We start from the raw sequence: 26,585 nt of genomic DNA, 5'->3' as shown, positions 1-26,585 counted from the left end.
ATGAATTCTCCTTTCATGGGAAGTGCGGGGAAGACCATTGAAAGCCTCACTTCATGTAAATGAGAACACAATACCCTTTTGGGGATTCAAAAATTTCAGTCTTTTCCTTCTCTGGCTTCCCTGTTTTGTGCACCCAGGATTTGTCTGCAGTGACAGAAATTTAAAAGCTTTGGAAGAGATGGATGGTGAAGTCAATGTGTTGTATCTGCTGGGCAACTAACAAGGGAAGGAGTAGGTTGAAATAAAGAAAGGAAACTGCTGTGATTGTAACGTAATAAATATCTTCTAGTTTTTGTCTGGATAGAATGAATTACATTTAGAAAGAATCTAGGCTGCAGAAATGCTATCAATCGGCCTGGGTCAAGATAGGGCTCAATGTCCAGCAACAGTATCAGAGGCCAGATATGGTCCCTCTGTGACCCAGAAGTCAGGAAGACCTGAGTTCCAATTCAGTCTCAGACCCTTCCTAACTGTGTGACCCCAGACAAGTCAGTTATCTGCCATCTGCATCAGTTTTCTCATCTGTAAAATGGGGATGATAATAGCACCAACCTCCCAAGGTGGCAATGAGGGTAAAATAAGATTTTTGTAAAGAGCTTTGCAAATGTCAAAATACCCTCTATATAAAAGCTAGCTATTATCATTATTACTATTAAGTCATGTCTACAAGTTCAGTTACTCCCTGGGCTCAACATGGATGAACAAATAGAGTTTGAGATGTGAAACAAATGAACTGAGCCGTCCCCCCAAACTTCAGGATGTTTGCCTTGCTGTTCACTTTTTAGATGGGGGATACCTGGTACCACCAGTATTCATATGGTATTCCCAAATGTCACGCTACGACCTCCTTGAAATTGCTCCATGTAGCATATGAAGCCCATTTTTAAATGCAGAAATGACATGATTATGGAAAATATAAACACCGGAGGCCCATGGACAATTTAGGTTGTAACATAAAACGTCAAGGGGTTTTGTCAGCTTGTTGGGTCCTCTGGAAGACCAAAACTTGCCCAGAGTGTGTTTGTATTGAGAGCAGTGCTCCTGAGTTTGTCCTAGGAATTACTTCTGCCTTCTGTTTAGTTTCCCAAACCTGTGTTTATCCGTTATGTGTTCTCACATTAAACAAATTAAAGTGATTTGTGCTTCTGTTTTTATTCCAAATGTCAAACACAAAGTCACTTTATATTGAAAAGGGGAGGAAACCTATTCTCATTTAAAGGGGACTTTCTTGAATCCCAGACATAGCCGTCAGTGCCCTGAAAGGGAGGAAACCAGGCCTTGTTTATATCTGATTACTTTTTCCCATTAGAGACCTCATTTTCAGCCTGCTGATCTAAAGTGAAAATAAGACTTGTGATCACCAGTCGTTTCGAGGAATATAGAAGACTCAGTAAAGCAGATATGAAGGAGAGTCAGCTACACTGATATTCCCATTTCATTTCACCTTTTCCCCCCTTTAGGAATATTACTGGCACATTTCCTGATTACCCTAAGGAAGAAGAAGGGGGTTCTGCAATTATTTTTTCGGAAAGGACTCCACAACAGGTATGTGTATAACTTAAAGATAAAATATGTATGAATAATGGGAGGGTTTTTAAGCTCAGAAGAAACCAACTCAAAAGGTTACCAAGACATTCATTGCAGCCTGATATTTCCTTACATTAAAATGTTCTCTTGAGGTTCACTAGACCTATCATCTTTTAGGATATGATTTTAAAACATATTCAACAAGAGAACAAGTACGTCCCTTCTTTCTTGCCAGAGGTGGGGGACAACGGGGACAAAGTGTTGCCTTCTCTAGTAGACTCAGTTGTTGTATTAACTTCACTGAACTGATTTTTTCCTGTCTTTTTAAATTCTCTTTTATAACAGATGACTCTGGGTAGGGGAGCAGGAAGGGGCATATTTGGAAGTGAAGGTGATTTTTAGAAAACCCTGATATTGATAAAAAAATGTTTCAAATAAATTCAGTTTCATTCTTGATTTGTCTTTGAAAAGAGATTGGATTGCACTTGATTTTCATATTCCCAACAAAATGCATAAATCTTGTGGGTTATTGGCTTTTTTGTTTTCTTGGTGGTGATTGGGAGGAGGATAGTTCCAATATTCCCACTGATTCTGTAATAGAATGGTACTCATTGACTCTTCATAGATTCACTACGTATTACTTAATGCTACTCTTTAACTTGCCCTTTGGCCTTTTGGAGACCTCATTGGAGTATTTTACATTAGTGAGATAGCCATATCCTCAGAAAAGTTCTCTAAAAATGTTCTCTCGAAAAGCTATTATGCAGTCCACTAAAAACAAATAAAGGAAAAAGCCCTCACTGTATTTATGCAGGAAGTTTGTATTAATGTGGCCCAGATATGGGATCAGGGCTCTAGGTCTGGAGGGAACCTCGGAGGAAACTGAGGCCAAAGGAGGTTAAGTGACTTGCCCACAGTCATAGGCAGTCAATCTCAGAGGCAGGATTTAAACAAAACCATGGGACTCATAGAATATGTGTGTGTGTGTGTGTGTGTGTGTGTGTGTGTGTGTGTGTGTGTGCGTGTGTGTGTGCGCAGAGGAGTGCTTATCTGCTTGCTGGTATACACGCAGTATCCCTAGAGTCTTCAGTCCAGTTACCAAACATGTTCATTTAGAGCAGTAAAGAACTTTGGAGACCAATGAGCCCAATCCCACCAATGTCATCCCCTTATCACAAAAAAAAAGAGACAAGTATGAATCACATGAAACTCTTGAGGAGTTCATTCAGCATGGTGCTTTGCTGCCATTCTGCTCCCTTGAATCTCTCAAACTCTTAAGACAATAAGAGGAGGGCCAGTGATGGTGCACATTGGTGAGGTGTCTTTATGATCTCTCTTTGTCAGAGTGAAAATCATAGGCCCTTGGGGCTTTATCCTTTCTTTCTTCAGGCTTATGTGAATGCCCACTGGGACTTCCCCATCCAGATTGTATCATCTGGGCACTTCCATACTTCACACAGCTTCTTAAGGATCCCTAGAATGTCAGCCAAGAGCCCCCTGAAGTCCAGAGTTTTTACTTCTTCTGATCCAGGCTTACTCCAGATACCTGTTGTGTTTTATATTTAAATGTTCCCTTTGATTTAGGTTACCTGCCACTTGGTAGTTCCCAGGCTCAGAGGCCTGAATAGGTGCATTTCTTAGAAAGGGGGGTGATTCATGTTAGGAGTACCTAGTGCCCCTAAGCAGACCACAATTGGATTGTGGGAAGAAAGGCAGAAGGGAAAACCAAGACTTCTCCCTTGAGGACCACTTAGAACTGACACACAAAACTCTCCAAACATCTCTGTACCAGATGGATTATTTGGACAGCTCCTCTGTGGATAGCTCAAAGAGATCATGGTACCATTGGCTCATAAATCCAGAACTAGAAAAGCCTTGAGAACTAAGGAGAACCATCTAATCTAGTCATCATTCTACAGATGAAGAAACTGAGGACCAGCGAGGTGTTGTCATTTACTCAGGGTCACACAAATAGTATCAGATGCAGGATTTCAAGCCAGGTCCTTTGAATCCAAATGCAGTGTTTTTTCCCCACCATGCAAGACAAGTGATGATCCAGCCTCTGTTTATTGTTCATTGTGCCATTACTAGTAATTTCACAGCATTCTCATCTGTAAATCTATCACTTAGTCTGTTAACTTTCATATATTTGCCCATGTCTTCTTTGGGGTCCATAGTGTGGTCAGTTTTTATATAAATTACATGACCTTTAAAATAAAGGATATATTCTTTGCCTATTCCATTTGGTTCACTATATAATTCTGTGAGATCTTGTTTGTTTAATATTTTGTTTAACTCTGTGACTTCCCTGTTATTTAAACTTTTTGCTAGATTTATCTTATTCTGATATTGAGGTATTTGAATTTCTTGCTCATTGTTTTATTTATCTGTTTCTTCTTGCAACCTGTAAGGTCTTCCCTTAGGAATTTTGTTGCCAAATTGTTAGTTGTGCATATATTTGAGAATGATATATTAATGTTTTACTTCGAACCTTTTTAACATTATATAATGCCCTCTATCTCTTTTGTAAGATAGCTATGCAGTAATGGAAAGAGAAATGGTCTTAACCAGAAACCCCAGGGTTCAAGTCCAGCCTCTGACACATACTGGCAAGACTCTTCATCTTTCAGTACTCTATGCAGTTGTCTAAGACTCTAAAATTCAGAGGAGGTGCTGACCTACAGTGATAAAAATAGTTTCCTAATCTGAGAGTCCCCTATACGCATGAAATCATAGGTCCTGACTTTATCCTTTATCTCTCTCTCGTTTTTATCCAACTTTGTCTAATATCATCAGAACCACATTTTTAAAAAATAAATTGGCAGTAGTATGGTAAAGTATATTGTGAGAATCTATTTAGATAGTTTGGGATTAAAGTTTCCCCCGTCAGCATAATGTTGGATTCTTCTCTTTAAAGCATTTTATAACTTTTATGTTTCATTTGTCCCATTTGTATCTAGCATCCCAATTGCTTGTCTCTCCTTTGTTCATTCTGTCAGAAGCAGATGTGTACTTTTTATTCCGATTACTTTGATTAGGAATCCACATTTAACAGTACCTCCCTCAACAAAGTTTCACTTTCTTATATTGAGAACTCTGTCTTCTACATTATTACCATGAACTTTCACTCACGGATATTTCTGTCCACCCCTCTTCCCTTCCCCTTCTTTGGCTTCTTTCCTCCATGTCTCTGAAAACTGTAGTGATTTAAATAGGGCGAGTTCCCTGAGGGTTCGCCTACTCTGTAAGCAACTGGTGTGTCTCCCATATTTTAAAGGTTTTTGCCTTTTGAGATGGGAGGCTGGCTGGTTGTTCAGCACCTCACCTGAAGTTACTCTCTCTGTAAACTTTACAAAGCCTGATTGCTTCTCAGATAGCCATCTGCTGCCCTGAGAAAGCAAATGAGGTTTGGCTAGGTAGATAAGTCTGGTCTCATGGTGCAGATTCTGTGAACCTCCCTTGAAAAAGACACCATGGTCCTCCTCAGAAGCAGTAATGACTTTTTGCACCTTGGACAGATGGCCCGAAAGGCACCCTGGTTAGAGAGCGAGTGTGGGTGACACTCCATTTGAGGAGGGAGCGAGGATATTATGACACTTGCTGGAGTGACCGCTCTCCCACTCCCTCTCCCCAGCGTGATATTTGGAAACTTTGATATTGGAAAAAAAAGTCCTGGCTCATTGTTTGGGATCACAACAGGGTCCCATCTGGAAAGGGTGAAAAATGAGGCCAGAACAGGGATGATGAACTGGGAAAACAAGGGAGGGATATCAGTGCTGGAGGCTGTGGGGAAGTTAGAGAAGAGGCTTAGGAATGAGAAAGTATGATGGTGGAATGTTAGGAGGTTTTCTTCAGAGAAGGGATTTTCAGATTCAAGATTTAGAGGTGGAACGACTTTGGTTGATAAGATCTTAGGTACAGTCATCATGCTATTTGTATCCATTGATTGAGAAAATTGGTATCGCTGGTAGTGCTGGAGACTAGATGCTATTGGTAGTGCTGGAGCCAACATCAAAGAGACTAGACACCCCCAACCCCCATAAAGTACTGGAGAGCCCTGGGGGGGAGGGGTGAAGTGTAACCTCCCTGACCTGCAGACAGTGGGGCCCAGGATAGTCTCTGTCACTTATGAATTTAGGAAAGTTTTTAAATCAGCTTGTATTTCATTAAGTACAAAAGTACCAATGTATATTAGAGAGACCGAAGGGGGAATACCCAGCTCTGAATCCTGCCTCAGCAACTTACTAGCTATGTTACCCTGGGCAAGTCACTTACCCTCTCAAATCCTTCAGTTTCCTTGTCTGTCAATGGAGATAAAAATTTTTATAACCCTATAATCCCAGGGTTATTGAGAGAATCAGGTGAGATAATATCTATCAAAGCTCTTTGCAAACCTTAAAATGCTATATAAATACGAGATATTGTTGTTATTGGGATTGTAAATTTAATAGTAACATATATGCGTGTATTCACACACACACATATGCCAGATGTATTTTATCCATTCCACGGAAGGCACTATCCTGAGTCGGCCCCCTGAATTTCTAGCTAGAGCTAAATGAATAGCACAGGGCCAGTGCTTGGGGCATGCATGGATTTGCTAAACCCTGGCAGTAACTCTTCGGTCCTCAAGGAGTCTTTTGTCCACAGGTTGGGAACCATTGCCCTGAACCACATGGTTCTTGGATTGTTATTCATGTAACTCCGATAGATTTCTTACTTTCCTTTGGGCTGTTGTTTGCAATGAATAACAAGGCTCCCCAGTCTCAATCTAAGTAGTTTTAGGCAATAACAGAAAAGCACAAGAATAACTCTTTTTTTCACCATGAAGACTGAATAAATACCCACACTCCTACTCCTGAGAGTATATTGAATTGACCAACATGTCCTCTTGCCCAACTCCAATGAAAGAAACTCCTCCACCCTCCCCCAAAATCAATTCATTGTAAGCTTTTGTGATGAACCCGAGCTTAGATGTGTTTCTGCTGCCTTTTGTACATTTGAATATACTGAGGAGCATTCCCCAAATACTCACAGTGAGCTCTCCAGGCTGACTGGGCTCCATTCCAAAGGACAGAGTGAAGTACCTTGCCCCACGGATATTTCTTAAGCCTTCGCCAGAAGCAAAACAGAGTTTCTGACTCTGTCCATTTGTAGATCTATTTCTGTTGGCAAGCCAATGAGGACTTGGGCTTGGACCGGCTTAATGCTCATCAAGCCAGGCAAATGTTTGGGTTCGTCATTTCCTAATAAAATCATGTTTCCTTCAGTGTGGGAGAGATGCAAAACCCTGCAGAACAGCTCCGAGTATGGCCATCACTAGTTCAGCAGGAAGATCATGTTTTAGCTTCCTAGTGAAAACTCAAAACCTCGAGAAGACTCGAATAGAAAAGCCCAGCGTATTGATTCTTGACAGATAGATGGCTTGAATGGAGAAGTCCCTCACAAATGAATACCAGCAGAGCGACCTTGGCCCCTCCTTACTTACAGCCGGATGATGATGGGTAGCCCTCTCTGAATTTTGCTGAGAGCAAATTCATTGAAGTTAAGCTTCATCTAAATTCATTTCAAAATGGAATGGGGTAGGTGAGAGCATCCATGTACACACACACACACACACACACACACACACACACACACACACACACCCTTAGAGTTTAAATTAGAAACATGTGCTGAAGTCAAGAGGCCATTGCTGGCCCTTATAAACAGCAGGGGACTGGCCCAGCAGCTAATCCCACTCCTTTTTCCCTGGGGTACACACTTCAGGGTACATGCACAGTTAGGCCTGCTGAGATGAGACATGCAACTCCAGGATATAAAAACAAACAAACAAAAAACCCTTACCCAAATGGTAGGCCCCACAGTGCCATGCCTTTGAAATACTAAGGGAATTTTCCTTCCTTCACTGAATTCCTCTGCTGGACAATGCTTAGCTGCCCTGCGGCTTATATCTGACTTCCACGGTCTAGATCATGAACTCAGAGAGGGAGAGTTTGAAGAGATCTAAGAAATCCTCCAGTTTCCCACCCTCACTTGGCAGATTAAGAAACCAAGGCTCAGAAAAGAGACGTGACTTCCCCCCATCTCCATAGCGATGGGGCTGGCACCAAAATTCAAGGCCCTTCCTTTCCAGCCTAGCCCTTTCTGCTTTACCAGGCTGTCCTGGGCCTCACCTGCCAAGGGGCACCATTGTGGGCTTACCTCTAGCCTGGAGTCAGGAAGACCAGAGTTCAAATCCAAAATCAGATACTTACTAGCTATATGATCTTGGGCAGGTCACTTCTGCCTCAGTTTCCTCATCTAGAAAATGGGGACTTTCCAGGGTTGTCGAAAAAGCTCTTTGCAAACCTTAAAACACTACATAAATGCTATTTATTAGTAGTATTATTATCATTATTATCATAGTTCATTCAGGATTTCTGTCATGAGCATCTTGTACATTTGAAAAAAGGACCATCTGAGTCATTGTTTTCTTCATTTAATTACTGTAAGCAACCAGTTCTCTCGTATTTTTTTTAATCCCACCTGAGAGGTACAGTTAGTTTGTGATGGGACAACAGGCCCAGTTACAGTCATCTGGGCACAATCGGGTGTTTGTGGGCTTGGAATGACTGCTTCTCCTCCCACCCTCCCACCCCCCAACACACACACAGGCACCTTCCACAATCCTTCTCTTCACACAAAGCTTAGTTCACATGTCACCTCCTCTGTGAAGTCTTTCCTGATCCCCTCAGCTAAAAGTCTTGTCTCTTTTTTTCAGATTTTTTTGATTGTTCTGGCTCACCCCCCCCACCAAACCCCATCTTGGATTTTACTTCTCAGTCACCCACCCCCAACCCCAACCCACCCTCCTCAGCAACAAAATGCTAGTTCCTTGAAGTCACAGATTGTGTCTTTTTACACCTTCCTATGCCCAGCTAACTCGGGATGGTACCTACAGTAGAATTCATCCCTATTTCTTGGATTGGATTGAATTGGACTGGATTGGACTGGTCTGGGCCAGATTCAACTGGACTATCCTGGACTAGAATTGAGCTGGGTTGTAATGGGTAGATTTCCACAGTGGCCGTTTGTTCTTTGTCCTCGAAGACGACCATGACATCAGGGAGGTGAGGCCATGACATGCAAGTGAATGGGCTGTGGATATTACCAGGCTCATTCTCTCCTCCTGATCCATCTGAGTCCAGTGGCCAGATGTGAATCAGGACAACTAGAGATGGCCCAGGATGCAGTGGAGGACCTTAGCCTTTTCAAGCTAAGGTCTTTAACAGGTCTCAATTTGACTGATGCAGCAACTCATCACTGAGGCAGTGATTAAGGGTTAACTTTAAAAAGTGAGGCAAAGAATCTTTAAAAAGAAATAGATCTTGGAGGAGAAGACCCTCAGGGTTTCTGGCCAAAACAAAATTTAATGTTATTTACACTCACTCTGAGTCAATCAGGGTGCAAATAGTGACTGAGTAGGGCTTGGTCCAGGACCCCAGTGATTTGGGGTTAAGGCTGATCTTTAAGAGAAAAAAACAAAACAAGCAAAAAAAGTTTCAAACATTAAAATTTATCTTCCCTTTGGGCAGAGCCTTGGCAGGTAAGGGTGTGATTCCCTATGTGGAGAGAGAGCAAAGAAAAGGAAGATTTCCATAGTGTTGCTGGAATAAAAGATGGTATTATTAGAAGTTTTACCATAAATGTAATTTTCCTGTGGAGGGTCCTGAGCTGCATTTGTAGGGGGAGTTTCCTCAGACTGGCCTAGACTGGATTGGCCTGGCCTAAACTGGGCTGGACAGGACTGGGCTGGACTAGATGCTGCTTTTATATTTCAGTTCTGTATTCTTTTCTCTATGACTGTTTCAGAAAAATTGTGCTAATTAAGGAGAGCATCAGGCTCCCCAAAACTAGGGTTGAGGGGAGGGTGGACACAGGATTGTTTCCCCTGCTTGTAAAGCCTCTGTTTTGCCCGCAAAGACAGGTTAAGACTGAAAGAAATTGATCTTATTTTTCCTTTTAACATCTGGTCCTTATTTTCATTCTTGATTTTTTTTATACCGGTAGAAGATAATTGAAAGACGTAACAATTCCTTGCTTGGCTTTTCTACTCCTGCCCAACCTGTGACAAATTGCTCTTACAATTATTTTTTTTTCTCTTTTAACAACTGCTGACCAGAAAAAAAATCCCACGGTAACCCACCAGTCTCCAAATTACAATCATCAGTGATGGATAGATTTCCATAGTGTTGCTGAAGCAAAAGAGGTTACTTATTAGAAGTTTTAGTTATCAATTTAATTTTCCTGTTTCCCAGGTTGAGAGGGAAGGTCCTGAGCTGCATTTGTAGTGAGAACTTCCTCACCTGGGAGTTCCATATACCAATGAAACCAAACAGCCAGTTCCTATCCAGAGGCTACTTCAGCAATAAGGTGAAACAAGTTAGCTAAGTGAATGGCAGCCAATTAAGCACCTACTATGTGCCAGGCACTGTGCTAAGCCTAGGGGATATAAATGTGAAGAAGAAAAAAGCCAAAACTTTATATGTCTATAACTTCCAGAAAACAGCAAGGAAAACGTTTGTGGAATTACGACCAATGATAGACCTTTTTATTAAATGGAAAACGCAGTTTGCGGAAGGGTTGAAAATTCGGTCTAATGATTGTTAGTAAAACAATCCTCTAATTTCTTTTTGAAAATTCTCTGGCTCCACAGGATATGACATCATAGCATCCTAAAAAACAATTTCCTTTTACCAGTAGTTCCATAGGTCTCTCCAGTTTCAAAGGCTTTTTAGTGATAGATATTTTCCAGCTACTCTTCGGTCTTGACTGGCACAGCAGCCTTGGGTGGGGTGGGGGGGAGCTGAGTTTCAGGCATCCAGAGCAGGTCCATAAGCCAATCTGGAGGCAGAGTTCTCTGTGCACAGCAGCCTCCTTTCACCCCAAGGACTGGAGAACCTTCATGCTTGACCTTGTGGGTGGCATCCCTCTCTTGTGGCTGAAGTTGAAGAGTCATCTTCTCCCAGGGGACTTAAACCAGGCAGCAGCTTAGAGCTAGAGAGTTCTTTTTGTAACCCTTGGCTCAAAGGACTATGCCTAATCTTCTCATTGTTGGAAATGGATTAGTCAAGGTTCCACAGCTGTGTGAGGGGTGGAGCTGATGAGAGCTGCAGGAAGGAGAAATCATGATCTTCTGGGTTCAAAAGAAAAGACACAAGGTTCTAGATTCTCTTCAGGTCTGAAGAGACAAAATGATGCTGTGAAGAAGCTATCATGTGGAGGGCCAGTACCCTCCATCATGTCCTTATCCCCAGCTTACTGGAGACTGCAGAGAATTTCCTTCCGAGGGAGACTGGAGACTCTTTTTCTTGGTTGAGCTGCATTATCTTTCTTGCAATGGGAGAGCTCCTTTACTCTGTGTATTGGCTGTTAGTATTCTCCTGTGTATATTTTTCTTGAATTCTGTCTGCTATTAGTTTGGATAAATGTGCTCATTTGTTATTTGCTATGTATGTTCATTGTAGAATTGGTATTTGGTGGAAAGAGAGTCAAGCCTTGGTTATATGCCTTGGTTATATACTTGGTTATATACCTTCCCCATTAAGGGATAGCAATCAGAAGCACAGCTTAAGCCTCAAAATTATTTCTCCTCAGCCAACAGTATTTAAGAGAATAGATAGATAAATTCTAGCCTAGTATCCCCTTTTTCTGAGGAGAACAGAGTAGTCAGATGCTGGCCTCAACCTCCTGTTCCCCCCACCCCAGCAAGAATCAGTCTCCCTTGGAGAAAAATTGAGGGTGAAGTGGGGAGGAAACTCTAGAATTGAATCTATTCTTGCCTCCATTTGAGTCCATCTGGACAGACCTGTGCGGGTACCCATGACCTAATGGGGAGCACCCCCACACAGCCCCACATGCCCCTTACATTTCTAAGAGTAGATACTTCTGTGCGTCCTTCTTCAGGCTGTTTCACATTCTAACCTCAGCTGCGTCCTGCACTTGGGAGCCACGTGGGTGTACACCCAGCCGTCCCGTGGATCAGTAAATAATAAGCCATCATATTAATTGGAGCTGTTACGACAAGCACCAGTGATGTTCACCCCATTCTTCTCACCCTTTTGAGTGGAGTTTAGATAAGAACTGTCTGAGAATAGTTCATTATTCCTCCATTAAATGAACTATTTGTAAAGCCTTAGAACAGTGCAAGGTGTGTAATGGGCACTTGATAAATGCTTGTCCCCTTCCCTGCTATTATTCCTTTCTATTGAATCTTCTGCACACTATTGTGCAGAAGGGTAAAGTGACTGATTGTTTTCTAATGGAATGAGTATTGAGAAGTCAACTTATCTTGTGATGACTCAGCGAACTATGTTCAGGACAGTTCCAGGAACAGAAAAGACAATGGCGATGAGACACCCTCCTCCACCTGTCCTGACCTGGTTTGCATTCCCCACCCCCAACTCTCTAGATTTTGCAAGTTTTTCATTCCTTGTGGTTTGGAGTTTGTGATATGGTGACATCTGTTAAAAACATTGGTCTTGAATTTTTTTTTATGGATCACTGTTATATAGTCCAACAATTATGGGTAAGTTTGGTACGTAATGTTCTGGTTTCAGTATGGTTTATTGGTTAAATTCTTTGGGATATTTTGGAGCTTATGTCTGTGGTTGGAAAATTTACCATCTGCCAGTTTATAAAGAATTCTACCCTCCTAATTACATCTTTCTAGGTATCTGGCATATTATACATTTTTGCAACTTTGCAGTGATACATGACTTTAAGTGCCTACTGTGTGCTAGATACCTTGCTAAGCACTAGAGATACAAATACAAAAGTGACTTAACCCCGTCCCCCAAGGGGATCGTCAGGCTGCCTAAGGAGGGGACAACTTGGTCCAGACTGTGAACAGAGCAGGTAAAAGCTGCCATGATGAGTAGTGGGATCCAGCCCATAAGTAGCTACTGCATTTTTGGCCTAGGAGAGAAAAGGAGAAACAGTCTTTAAAGAAAAGGACAAGATGCCAGAGGGTCATTGAACTTTTCCTCTCCCCAGTTTTCATTCAAAATGAAGCCACCAATGGGAGCTCCTTGGTGTGAGGTCACTTGTCTCTAGCATTGCCACCTGACCTTTGTCCACCTCTGCTCATCTCCGGGTCACTGACTTAGGGTTCTCAACCTTCTGCTCTGACTTCTTTGGGCTGGCTGCCTCACCTCTTAGCCTCGTTTCCCCAGCTCATGATCTCATTTCCATTCTGGGCAGATTCCTCTGGCTCGGTGTTTTCCAGTTTGCACCCTGGTTGCTGGATCAGCAAACCTAAATTGGGCCTGGCCTGACTGCCCAAAGAGGCCTTCTGTCCTGCACTGGCTCCCAGGCTACAGCTGCTGCCCACTGCCCCCTCATCTTCGGTTCCGCACCAAGCAGTTTTTGTGACTTGCCTGCACCACATCCCATGCTATATAATTATGAGGAGGCTGATTTCAATTTTGAAAAATACATTTGAGAACCGTCAAAGGCAAGACTAGGCCAGCCCCATCTGGTCCTAGTGGACCAGCTCAGCCCCGAATACGACTGGCAGACTTGAAGTCTCCTCTTCCTGTTTTCCTGCCCCAGGATTCCAGGTCCAACATCAATAGGGCCCTCACATGTGAGGCTACCCAGCACTGGCCCCAGAGAAGAAGGAGCAGCACCACCCAGCCAAATGGATCGGAGCGGGACAGGCCCACCGCCGTAACCTGTCCTGCCTTCATGGTAGCAATGAGAAGTTCAAAGGCCTCAGCCCAGAAGATGTGCTGCCAATACTGGGCTCCAGGCCCCTGTCGTCCAGGCTTCTTTCCCTGGAGGTCTCCGGCTCTATCGGCGCCCTGTGCCTGAAGGAAAGGCTTATGGGAGGTCTTCTTCAAAGGCAGAGAGAAAAGTGCAGAGAAGACTTGGATGTGTCCCTCCAGCATCTTCTCTGACTTCCAAGTAAGGAGGGGAAAAGCGTGGCAATTGTCCTAAGTTCTTTATGGAATGTAAAAGTATGCCCATGGATTTTGTATGCTAAGGGGTCAGCCAGAGGTGGCTGCCTGCCTGTCAGAAGTGTCCCACCACAATCAAGCCTCAACCTACCTTACAAGCTTTATCTCCTACTCCTCATCTTCAGGGGTATTCTACTCCAACAGAATGAGGCTCTTCCCTTCAATTTCCCCCAAAATAACTTTCTCCCCCAAAAGTTTTCTTACGTGAATGACTGTCACTGGGCAAAATGACACACTTTTGGAGGGACAATTTTCCATCACCTTTGGATTGGAAGAAAAAAATAAATAGTGACCTCACGAGAAGACGACATTAGACTGCTTTTGGAATCAAGAACTGGGTTGAAATCCTTCGTCTGACACATAGCACCTGTGTGACCTTGGGCAAGTCACATTGTGATGCAATCTATTCATTTGTCAAATAAGAGGGTTTGACCAGATAGCTTCTGAGACCACTTCCAGCTCCAAGTCTGGGATCTGAGGGTAGGGGGGAGTAGGAAATAACTCACATTATCATATTAATATTCGTAAGATTATGTTGCTAGGAATTTTTCTCAAGTATTACAAACTGACACCTGCTGTTTCTTTGAAATGTTTTAAACTCTAAGAGTTGGTCTGTGCAGAAAATACTAATGGAGACTGGAATACCAGCAGAACCCACCTTCTAAGGAGGAAGGATGGAAGCGCCCTCCGGGCTCTCCTTGCCATCAAGCCTGTAAAGAATTTCTTGGATCTCTCTGATCACTGACTTTCCTTAGAATTGCCATCTATAATAATGGGATTAACATTCCCGCTGTGCACACAGATTGTTTCATTTCATATGTGATATTGCTGGTTGCCTGATAGATTGCCTGTTATTTTCAAATTTATGTTCATTACTTCATGATTCAAGATGGGAGATTAGTGGAGTAAAATGCCTCCCCCCCAAAAAAATTAATTATACAGTCAACCCAACTTAGTATTCGCCATCGGAAGCTAGTTACCATCTGTAAGCAGATGATGTTTTTCCCCTTTTGATTTCCTGATATTGGTCAATCTCTAGACATTTCCTAAGGACCTACTCTGTGCTAGTCGCTGTCCTGGGTGCTAGAGATACAAAGATGTCCTGCCCTTAGTTAATAGCCCAGCCTACCTCTAAGCCGATTGTGAAGAAGGAAAAAACTTTTTGGCTGTTGCTTTTGCGCCTTAGAGACTCCCCTCCTCTTTCCCCTTCCAAGCCCGAGGGCCCAGAACCCAGTATCCTCCTGTTCTCTTCACCACTCAGCAAATCTTCCCCCAGAAAACAGTCCATCCTTGAGACCTAGCAATCTTTTTACACTTCGGGGTGAATTTTAGATGTAAATAAGCCCGAGTGATTAAGGAGAGGCCAAGCTCAGATAAGTCTTTTGTACCTCCTGTGCGCTGTTCAAAAAATCTGTCCTCTGTGCGGTGGTGAGTGAAAGAGCTGTGAATCTTCTCTGTTACACACATGGCTTAACTTAGCAAAAAGTAAACGCCTACAATCCCATGGATGGGGCAGTTTCTGACCCTAAAAATAAATTCATTTATGAAGGGAAAGCAGCATAGGGTAGAAGCTAGACAGCCACCCTTGCAGTCAGGGAGACTTGGATTCAAGTCTATTCTCTGACACATTACTGGCTGTGTGACCCAGGACCAGTCATTTAACCTTTACTTTCTGTGGCAACTCTAATAGTATAAGCTTCAGAACAGGTGCTCTTCAGCATTGACAATGAATGAGACCTCTAGGATTTCTGCTGTAATCACAGGTTCAGTCTAAAGAGGAATTAAACTCCTGTAATCCCAGCCACTGGGAAATGAATGTTGAATTTGGGGTGCAGCTAGTGGTCTCATTTGCCCGGAATTGAAAGGGTTTGAGAAGTGGTCATGTGATAAAACGCTGGAGTGAGACAGAGGAAGCCTTTAAATGGCAGGCGGAAGATTTTATTTTTTATCTTTGAGATAATAGGGAGCTATTAAGGTGTTTGAGCAAAGAAGTGATGCAGTCAGCTCAGATCTATGCCTTCAGAAGATTATTCTGGCTACTCTGTAGAGAATTGATTAAAGGCCAGAGCAGGAAGCTGGGAGACCAATTAGAAGGTCTTATCAATAGTCCAAGCCAGAGGTAATGAGGGCCTGAACCATGATAGTGGCCATGTGAATGGTGGATCCAAGGGACATTTATGGAGCACAGTTGACAGGACATAGTCACTAATTGGATATTAGGATGGGAGAGGGAAGTCAAAGGTGATTGCAGGGCTCCCTTCCCAAGGGCCCAAGTCTTCATTTCATATTATATTAGCTTCCTTTTGGTTTCAATCACCCCTAATCTCTAGGAGTCTCATAAGGGATAAGCCTGAGTTTCTTTTCACCTTGGTAACATGCCAGATGATTTCAGCCCAGACAGAGGAGCTTGTCCGGAAAGCAGAGACAGACAGCACAGTCTGTCCTGAAAAGAGAGACTTAGTGAAAGCTGCATGGAAAATTTGTGAGGTCCGGGGATGCCTGATGGTGGAATGATAGAAGGAAGGGGCTCCCAGGATCCTCTTGTTCCCTTCCTCCCTCTCTGCTTTCCCCAACTTCAGTCCTTCTGCCTACCCCTCCTCTCTTCCCACTCCTCCAGGCTTCTCCCCACCCCAAGGACAGGGTGAAACCATGGGTGAGAGGGTGCCTACAAAGGGGCAAGGTCGGTGCTGGAGGGGAAGCCTCCCAGGCTATGAGAGGGGAGATAGATCATAAGCATACAGATTCCAAGCTGGAAGGGACCTTAAAGGTCTTTGAGAACCTACCCCTTCCTTGTTACACATGAGAAAACAGCCTCAGAGGGGTCAGGCAACTTGCCCAATGTTACACAGCCAGTGAGAGTCTGAAGTTGGATTTGAACCCAGGTCTTCTCGACTCCACTTCCACAATACCACATTACCTCTTCCAGAAGCGGGGGGCTAGGACAGCTTCCCACTAAACTTGAAGACACCTTAGAATGAAAATCACCTGTCAGTGTGTCCAAATCAGAAAAGCATCCTTTAGTGTTTCCCACAGACAATCGTGCTTTCTGAAAATATCCTTACCGGCTAGAAACCATTATTGGAGTCACCAGCTTTCAGGCCCCGTAATTATGCACGTTAAGCTATTTTTTACAGTGGTGGTGATGGATTTATGCTAATCTCACTTACAATCTCTCACCCATTATCCTTGTGACCAGTGAATGGAACACATTTGCAAGACAGCTGGCCAGAGTTAGGGGTGTAGTCTGTAGCTGAGGAAGGAAGCAATATCTCTTGGTAATTGATTGAATGTAGGGAATATAGGAAATGAAAGAGAAGGAAAAATAAAAAATGACTCAGAGGTTTTAAGCCTGGGTGATTTGGATAATGGTGTTGCCATTGATGAAAATAAGAGGGTTATGAAGGGAAGTCTGCTTTGGGGAAGATTAGCTCAGTTTAGGAAGTGTCAAAACTGATGAGACCATTGATGTCCAAATGGCCATCCACATGGGACATGCAATAGAGTGGGAAGACCTTGCATTTGGAGTCAACAGACCTGGGTTCTTGTCCAAGGGTACATGACATCTGGTTGGCATCAACTTCCCTGGGCCTCCTCATCTGTAAGATGAGCCAATTGACCTCAAAGAGGGAATTAGGGAAGATTGCCTCTGAAGTTCTCCTTTTTACTCTGCATGTGTTAGTTGCTTAATAAGCTTTTCCTGAGCATGTGACTGAGGAGCTTGGATATAAGCTCGAGGTGGGAGTCATCACCATGGAGGTGATAATGAGGACCAGGAAAAAGGATCAGCTCACCCGGGGGAATAACACCTAAAAGAGTGGAAAGTCAAGGACTGAGTCTTAGAAAGTGACTCTTGGCGGGACAAGAACAAAGGAGAGAGAGGCAGCCAGGAAGAAGGTCTTCGAGCAAAGTCACTTAAACCAAAGGATTTAAACATTTGATTCTAAACATCAGCACCATCTTTAGGCCATTCCCAAATCAGCCCCTTCTCAGAATCCCCAGGCACCTGGATGCAGCTGTTTGGGCAGGCACCCCACTTGTCAGCAAGGCAAAGAGCTCCCGGAGGAGGGGGGAAATCACAGATCAAGATTCCAAATAACTTGGCTGCTGAAATTCTCATGAATCTTTAGTGAACAAGGATGTGCCTCTCAAAGGCTGAGAAAGTCTGCAGAGAACAGTTGCCTTCATGTACTCTGTATGTATCCTACATGCAACAATTGCTGTAGAGATTATCTCCTCCATTGGAAGGTAAACTCCTCGAGGCCAGGATCGACTTTGCTTCTGTCTTTGGCTTCACTTTTGTCCCAGTGCCTGGCACAGAGCACAGGCTGAATAAAGTCTAGGACCCACTTCAACATTTTAGAGGGTCTGTTAATGTGTAGAGTGCTGTGTTTGGTACTAGGGGTCATAGGTCCTTGCCTGCAGGAAGCTCCCATTCTAACGGGAAAGGCAAAAGGAATGAGTATTCTAGAAGGCCTACTATTTGACAGGCACAAGAATGCTATGTGCTTTCCTGGCTGCCACATCACGTTATCCACTCAAATTCCACCATCTTTTGCTGACAAAGTGTTCTGTGTCCACACTTCTCCTATCTTGTACTCATGAAGTTAATGTTTTGAACTTGTATTAAGACTTTCCTTTTTTCAAGGGCAGCTGAGGGCTCTCTTGCTCTCTCCTTATCTCATACTTGAGTAGGGACTTACTAAATGCTTGCCTATTTATTAATTGATTACTCTTAACTGTCAACTCCCTATTAACTTTTTTAGTTCTGCACTTTACAGTCTAAAAATGAAAAGACTTAGCAGAGAAATCAGAAGACAAATAAGACTGGAGCAGCTCTCTCATCAGTTATCATTGCTCCATCTGCCCTAAGTATCAGGACTCTCCCTTCTTTGGGCTTTCCGTTAGTGTTGTCTTTCCTCAGCAACCTCAGCTCAGCTGAAGCTCGAGGCGTCCTGACACTTCTCTTAAAACACTGCTAGGCTTCCGTATCTGCCGCTGGGAGCTGCCCTGGCTTCCGTCCATTCTACGTGGCTCTCTAAAACCATTAGTTAATGAATTCCCTGTTCATCCACAATATCTCAGACAAGTCCACTTGTTCCTCCTTCTTGGAATTGCTTCTCTTTGGGTCTTTAGAATTTCATTCTTGGGAGTTTCTCTGCTCTCCTGGACTGACTGCACATAGAATTACATCTGTGGGATTTTACCTATCTTTTCCCAAAATCCTTTGAAATATACGTTCCCCAAATCTAGGGGCCATGTCAGATGACTTCTGGCTTTCTTCTTTTCTATCACAAGTTCTCAGATGATCGTTTCTTCACAAAGTTCACATAATTTATACCCAACAACTAATTCCTTCTTATTGGTGAGTATCAGATCCATAATGGATTTTCCTCTTATAGGATCATAGATATAGAATTGAAAGGCATTTTGGAGGCCATCCACTCCAACAAGCTCATTTTACAGATGAGGAAACTGAGGTACGGAGAAATTAAATGATTTCCCCAGAGGCATAAAGATATGAAGTGACAGGGACAGAATTCAGATTCAGCTCACCTGGCTCCAAATCCAGCACTCTCTTCATGACACCACACCATCTCTCCCTGAATTGATTTCTCCCAGGAGGTAGAATAATGGATGGTTCCCTGACAGGATCCAAGAAGGTGTGGGGGGAAGTCTCGGGGTGCTAACATGCCTCCATGGCCATCTGGACACATAGCACCCAGGTGAACGAAATTCCACATATTTTGAAGAATAAAAAATATTGAGGCACTCGAACCTTTAAATTCCTGCCAGACTCAAATGCTCGTCTCTCACAAAGTCAAATACAGAGAAATTCTGCTCATCTCATGCACTCGTCTGCCTTTGTTCATCTCTCCTTGTCTCACTCTTACCAGTGGTGAGACGTTTATTAAATGATGATTTCACGAAGGTCCTGCCTCTATTGGCAGGCAGTGTTAGGAGTGATCTCAACTATGATGGAATTTCAGTATATGACCATTCTTCATTCCAATAATTTTCCTTTATGTTTACTGGGTTTATCCTTTGAGCTCATATATGTACAGATTGTCTAGAATATAATTGCTTTGAGGGCTGGGACTTCTTTGTTTTTGTCTTTGTATGTGCCTGACACTCATTTTTCAATTACTCCGTTTTGATTGATTGATTGATTACAAATATGTTCCTTGACCGTTTGGTAGAGAACAATATATCCTGTCTAGGAAAAGAAATAGCATGATATTGAAGAAAAAGGCATTGTAGCAGTGGGGGGACAGGAAGACCATATTAGTAATATTGTCCAAACCACGTCTACCCCCATGACCAGCTCCCCTCAGATCCCGGGGAGATCACCCAGAACTCAGTCCCTCAGAGTTCTGTGGTTTAGTATCAGAAATGGATGTGGTTTTATCTATCAAAATGACAGTGAAGAAGATGTAGTTTTTCACCAGCCTTCTCTTCCCTTGGCACTCCAGACAATTGAATCACTGGATTACATCCAGCCCCTCTCCCCAGCCCTTGTCATCTTCTCTGCTACCGGCGATTAAGACCTTTAGGCTTTTCCGTCTTCCCTAAAGTGAAATCTTCCTCCATGCGTTGCCTACTCCAAGTGGAATGTGAACACCTCAAGAATAAGGGGAGACTTGCTTTTCTGTGTGTACCCCTAATTCCTAGAACACTGCTTTGAACATAGTAAATTATTAATAAATGCATTAATTTGGGGCAGCGAGGTGGTACAGTGGATAGAGCACGGGGCCCTGGAGTCAAGATAACCTGAGTTCAAATGCGACCTCAAACACTAACTAACTGTGTGACCCTGAGCAATTCACTTAACCCTCATTGCCTCACAAAATAAATAAATAAGCTCATTCATTCATTCGAAGAGCCTTGGACTTTGAGTCAGAAGACTTAGGTTCAAGTCTTCTTCTTCTACCACTCAGGAACTATGTAAAGATGAAGAAATGAGTTAACTTGCCTGGTCCTCAGTTCCTTACCTTTGAAGTAGGTATAATAGTTCCGACATTATCTGCCTGTTCTTAGGGAGAATTTTGTAAATGATAGAGTGCTACATAAGCATGAATTATTATCATTAGTCCATTTAGTTATACAATGACCTCCCTTCTCAATATTTCATCCCTCACATATGTGATTTTTGTTAAGGTAATTCCCTTAACATTCTCCTTTTGTGAGTTTTTTCCATGGAAAGCAAAACCCGAAGGCCAACTTGATTCTTTTTGTTTCCTGTAAAGGGCTTTGTAGACACTATAGTGTTATGTGAGTGACTTTCTCTTTGAATAAAACTTGGATGTGAATAAAAAAACTTACTCTTTAACCACTGCTCTAAAGGTAAGATGTTGGTTTGGAAAGCATCGCCAGACATTTCCCTTTGCCTCCTTTATGTGGTTTTATTTATTGATTATTATTATTATTATTTTAGTATTCAGATTTAGATGTCATAGGAACAGTCCCAAATTTAGGAAACCTCCAATCCTTTCCAAAGCAGGAAGACTGATAGCACAGGAGCCTTTAACTTCATTAAGCTTTCAACAAGGCTCTGTAATTTTAGCCAAATTGTTCAGATGTATTTGTTTTTAAGTAAAAGCCAGCAGACCTCCAGAGTGCCCTCCAAGCATTTCTGGAGTTACTTTTGATAATTAGGCTGATGCCCATTAGAAGTGCTCTCGAGATTTCCAACAACAAGTATTTTTTGACCATTTTCCGAAGTTCACAGCAGGGGACAGAGGTCAGAGTGCTGGCTGATCCAATGTTCCAGCATCCTTGCCTGGGTCTGTCACGGCACCCGGGGGTGAGCTGATTTCAGTAGCTCTGTCACCGTCTGGAATGAAACGGCCCAGTTGGGACCCTAAAAGTGATTGGAAACTCTAGCCAATCTGTTCATCTCTCCCGGAAAATGACCTGCTCCACTGATTATCACCACAAGATATGACAGAATGGTGCCTGGGATTTAAATTACCATATTTAATTAAATATAAAATACTGAAATGCTTGGGGAAATTCACTAATGAGATTTCAGGGACTGTAATATATTACCATCTTTCCCCCTTCTTTCTCACAGCAGATTTTTTACACCATCAAAGTATTTTCTTTGGCAAACACATATCTTGCTTTATGAGAAAGTGTACATTTTTAATAATTTATCATTTGAAATCTATTTTCCCCATAATTTAATTTAACTCTGTTCTTTCCACATAAAACATGGAAGTCAATAAGCAAAGCCAATTGACTGTTTGGAAACTATGTAGCATCTATGAAAAAAAAAAGACCTGTTTGTTCAGGTTTTTCAAACGTGGGCAGTAAAGATGTAGGAAGTGGCCCACAATGCATTTTGAGGAGGTAGTAGTAGATTTCATTTTGCCAGTTCTTAAAGTCTGGGCATCAACCCCAACCTGTGTGAGGTTAAACTCAACATACTCAGATTGTACCCTCATCTTCTCAGCAGGACAAGACCAAGATATGAGTAGGTCAAAAAGAAATCTAAATATAATGATATTGCATACCCTACCTGAGGTTGGTTGTATGTCCTCTGCGGTTCAAATGAAGAGGTCACCGTGCTATGAAAAAGAAATGAATAGAATCACAGGCTTTTAGCTGTTCTCTTCCAGGACCCTCGGGGCTTGTTAGCTAACCTCCCAATCTTCTTTTCCAGTTGACTTCAAAGCAATAGTCTTAGGAAATTTCAATTAGATTGTTTAAAACCTCCCCCTCCCATTTCTTACTGGGAGATATATTTCTCACATGGCAAAATCATATAAATTTTTTTTAACAAAATGATAATCTGATTATTACCCACTCTTTTCTTTATTCTGAGTAAATTAGTGGGTCATGATGTGAATAGCTTACACAAAAGCACTTTCACATTATTTTCCTTTAGAACTATTATTCTTTCACTGATTACACGGCAGTCTTTCATTTTAACCTTGAGCAAATCTGTTGACCCTGAACCAGCACCTCTACTTTATGCCTTCTCATTAATGATCTAAGACCATTACTGGCTCTCCCATTTGGAGTTTGTTTATACCCTCTGATTATCTCATTTGAGTTATCACATTAATGACCTCAGACCCCTTTGACCTTCATTCTGCCTTAGCCTCTGTGGTCAGGCAATAATTACCTGTTAATGACTGGCTTCCCTTTTTTTTCCTAAATAATTTACTATCTATCTTTCTAAAGTCTAAGGGACATGTTCAGTGATTTGCAGAATTTTATCTTCAACCCACCTAAACTCTAGGATGACATGGTCACTTCCCCCTCCCCCAAAGTCCTCATTATTTCAACTTAACTTCCCAGTTCTCCTTATAGTATGTATTCCACTCAATTCTGGAATCGCACATTACTTGAGTTAAATGTAGGGTATTTTGACCATCATAGTTAACACCATTTGGCCCAAGGCCCCATCCCAGAGTAAACTGAGAAGGTCTCAAGTTAAACTCAGATCTAGGTGTCCAGTGGCAACCCTACCAACAGAGTAGATAGGCATCATAACACAAATAACACAATATTGAATCGGGGCAGAAATACAAAGTGAATAAGAAGAAGAAGTCAAGTAATAGAGAATATTCCTTCATCCCAGCAGCAGGCATGTAAGTCAAGGTCATGCTTGATGAGAGAATTAGTAAGGAATAGTGTGATTTTCCAATAATATTCTGAATATTATAAGTTATAGAGCTGGAAGGAGTCTCAAGGGCTATTGAAACCAAGTGCCATCTTTTACAAATAAGGAAAATGAGTCCCATAGAGGTTAAGTGACTGTAGTAAAAGCACTCTTTCCATTGTACTGCCCTGTAGTAGACCACCTCTGGTACTGTCACACAACTGACTGAAAGATATACAAAATACAAGATCCCCTTGTGTTTATTTAAAAAAAAACCGCTTGATTCAGGAGAACAAAACTCTGGTCCATATCTTCCTGTAAATCCTCCCTAGCAGGTCCAGCCGACATGCTAAAGGGGTGCTTTCTCTGGAACTCTGGGCATCCAGTGAATCATATGAGTTGACTATCAGGTATCACACACTCTCACTATGACTGCCCATTCTTTTTTTTCCCCTAGTCCTACATCTCTCCAATAGTATCCTTTGCACCATTTCTCCCAGGCAGTTATTCAGCAATGACATGTTGTACACTTGTATTGGAGCTCCAGCTTTCTTATTTTTTTTTAAGGCATTTGGGGTTAAGTGACATGCCCAGGACCACACAGTTAGTGAGTGTCGAGTGTTTGGTCTGAGGCCGGATTTGAACTCAGATCTTCCTGACTTCAGGGCTGGTGCTCTATCCACCGCACCATTTAGCTGCTCCGGAACTCCAGCTTTAAGAACTAAACTGAATCCTGTTGTCCCTCCAAGTACGAGAGAGAGAGAGAGAGAGAGAGAGAGAGAGAGAGAGAGAGAGAGAGATGTAAATTCTAGAACATCAGAATTGTTTTCTATTTTAAGGTCGTGAAAAGACTTATAAATGCAACTACAGGGAAAATAGCAAGCAATCAATTGTTCAATCCATGAGCATCTGGTAAGTGCCTGCTAAGTGCCAGGCAGGTGCTAGATGCTGGGAAACCAAAGCGAGATCATGCCTGCCCTCAAGGAGCTTAAAGTCTACTGGGAAGATCCAGTACAGAGCACAGGCAAGGAAAGCGAGTCTGTAAACAAACACACAAAGGAAGAGGTACCATTTATACCAGGGGCAATCTAAGGCCTCTTGAAAGAGGTGGTCCTGGAACTGAGTTGTGAGGTTAAATTCTAAGTAGAGCTTAAGAACGTGTGTGGACCAGAAAAAGGATTTGTTCACTTCTCTGCAAAAACAAAAACAAAGCACCCCTCCCCACCAAACTCTGTCTCACCCTCCCCCCATTGCCTTGGGTCCTAACAATGTGGGTTTGCTGTTTTTAAACAGGTGATCCAGGAAATTATAGACAAGGAAGATGAAGAAGGTCTAAAGAAGGCCAAAAAGAAGGAGGCGAAGGAGGAAAAGGAAAAGAAAGAAAAAAAGAAAAAGAAAGAAAAGACAGAAAAAAGGGAAAGCAAAAAGGTAAAATAAATAGAAAAATATACGTCTTTACCTTTTTGGCAGGTGCCACCCAGAGCTGCCCACTCCCGCATTATAAGTCGCTTCTCTTTTCTTGGTCAATGAGCCCACCAGTGTAGACATTTGTCGGAATATAAGACATTCATTTTCTTAGGGGGTAAAAAACAGCTCACCTTGGATCAGCTGGTGATTTTTGTTTGTTTTTAATGTTGGAGGCCACAGCTTTCCTGTCCACTAACCTTGAAGAAGGAAAAGAAGGAAAGAGTGAAGGAAAAAGAAGGAAACTGACCACTCCTAGGGTTTCCTTATAAGCAAGGCTGAAAGTTGTGGTTCCAAGGGTCTGGAAAGTATTGAGATTTTGGGTCTCAGAAGTTGTACTTTCTTCAGCAGCAAGGTTAGGGAAAAAATGTGCTGACAAGGAATGACCAGAAGACTAAAATAAATGGGGTTTGGATTTTTTTCTTGCCAGAGTATTAGCGGCTGTGTACGTGACTTAGACATTGGTTCCCTCCCCCTTTTTTTAAACCTTTTTCCACTATCCCAGAAAAATTGAACCCGTATTATGATATTTATAAGTCCCGTGCTGTTATGGGAGAAGTATCTCCTCTCTGACTCATGTAGTGGGTAAGTGCTGCCAGATACATACTTACTACAGCCCAGAAGTTATGGAGGTAAAAACCTTTTGTTACTCTGCAGTCCTCATCCAACTTGTGCCATCCCATTTCGGGTTTTCTTGGGAGAGATGCTGGACTGGTTTGCCATTTCCTTCTTCAGCTCATTCTACCTATGAGGAATTGAGGCAAACAGGGTGAAATGACTTTCCCAGAGTCACACAACTATTTAGAGTCTGAGACTGGATTTGAACTCATGAAGATGAGTCTTCCTGACTTCAAGCCTGGCATTTATTATGCTCAAGCCGGGGTTCAGGCCTCAGAGAAAAATCAAATCCCAATTAGGATCCTTATAAGTCCTCACATAGGCAATATGACATCAAAGTAACAGAAAAGTTATAAAATGTAAAGAGAAGACAGACCCATAATCCCACACTTCCTTCAATGTCATAAAAGTGGAACAAACTTAAACAGAGTCATAACTGCCTATGTCTCCTAAGGAAACAAACCTCATCCATCAAACAAACTCTAGATAAACTAAGTCAGGTTACAGATTGTTGTTCGTCCTTCTTTCAAAGAGGACTGATGACATGAGGAGGTGATGTCTTGACTCGAACTTGAACTGGATTTAAGTGAGACAGAGCTGAGCAAAGTCTAGGAGAAGTTACAGAGTGAACTACGCCTAGAGGAGTCACTCATAGGCTGATTGAAGAGAAGGACTTCCATGGCACCAAGGAGTCAGGGACATTGGGGAGGAGCTGCTATTGAGATGATGCTTTTTGGTTTATAAAGTGATAGACATCCTTAAGTCACCAAGCGAGGGGGGGAATCCAAGTATTTCCCTCCCCCCCATTTTACAAATGGAGAAACTGAGTCTCAGAGATGATACATGGCATTGTCATGGTCATTTTAGGGAAATTTTCGATTTCCTTTTATTATTTGGGACTCAGGGCCATTCTACCTGCAAATTATGGTGAAATGAAAGTCCGTTTTCATATTAACCTCACCTGATCAAAACTTGTCCCATGGGATACGAAATTTTACATAGAGCCTTAACCTTTAGATAAGAAGCCAGAGGAAGAATCCCTAGCTTAGCTGGAAAAGGCCAGGACCTGGTGGGACACAAAGGCCAGTGGGAGTCAAATGGTGTTTTATGGCCAGCCGAGAAAGCTAATGCAGTCTGAGGCTGTGTTAAGAGGAGCATTGTGTCCAGGAATAGGGAGGTGATAGTCCCCTCTCAGTCTTTCTTGGCCAAAACACATTTGGAGTACCTTATTCTGTTCTGTGTGCCATGTTTTAGGGAGGGAGAGAGGAAGGAAGGAAGGCAGGAAGGGAGGGAGGTAGGAAGGGAAGGAAGGAAGGAGGGAAGGAAAGGAAAGGAAAGGAAAGGAAAGGAAAGGAAAGGAAAGGAAA

The 26,585-nt window shown here is 42.5% G+C and overlaps 1 protein-coding gene across 1 annotated transcript in view; it reads left to right on the top strand.

Annotated features, from left to right (window-relative positions):
* Nucleotides 1–26,585, top strand: part of IQCA1 (IQ motif containing with AAA domain 1) — a 229,572-nt gene that overhangs the window by 104,122 nt on the left and 98,865 nt on the right. The window contains exons 7-8 of the mRNA XM_027858297.1: nt 1,461–1,545; nt 24,430–24,564. Of these exons, the coding sequence (XP_027714098.1) occupies nt 1,461–1,545; nt 24,430–24,564 (220 nt within the window). The remainder of the gene's footprint in view (nt 1–1,460; nt 1,546–24,429; nt 24,565–26,585) is intronic.

The sequence above is a fragment of the Vombatus ursinus genome, unplaced genomic scaffold (genome assembly GCF_900497805.2).
Source record: "Vombatus ursinus unplaced genomic scaffold, bare-nosed wombat genome assembly UNPS02012901.1, whole genome shotgun sequence".
In the NCBI taxonomy this organism is placed as follows: domain Eukaryota; kingdom Metazoa; phylum Chordata; class Mammalia; order Diprotodontia; family Vombatidae; genus Vombatus; species Vombatus ursinus.
Note: the sequence above shows the minus strand (reverse complement) of the source record. Positions and strands in the feature narration are given on the sequence as shown.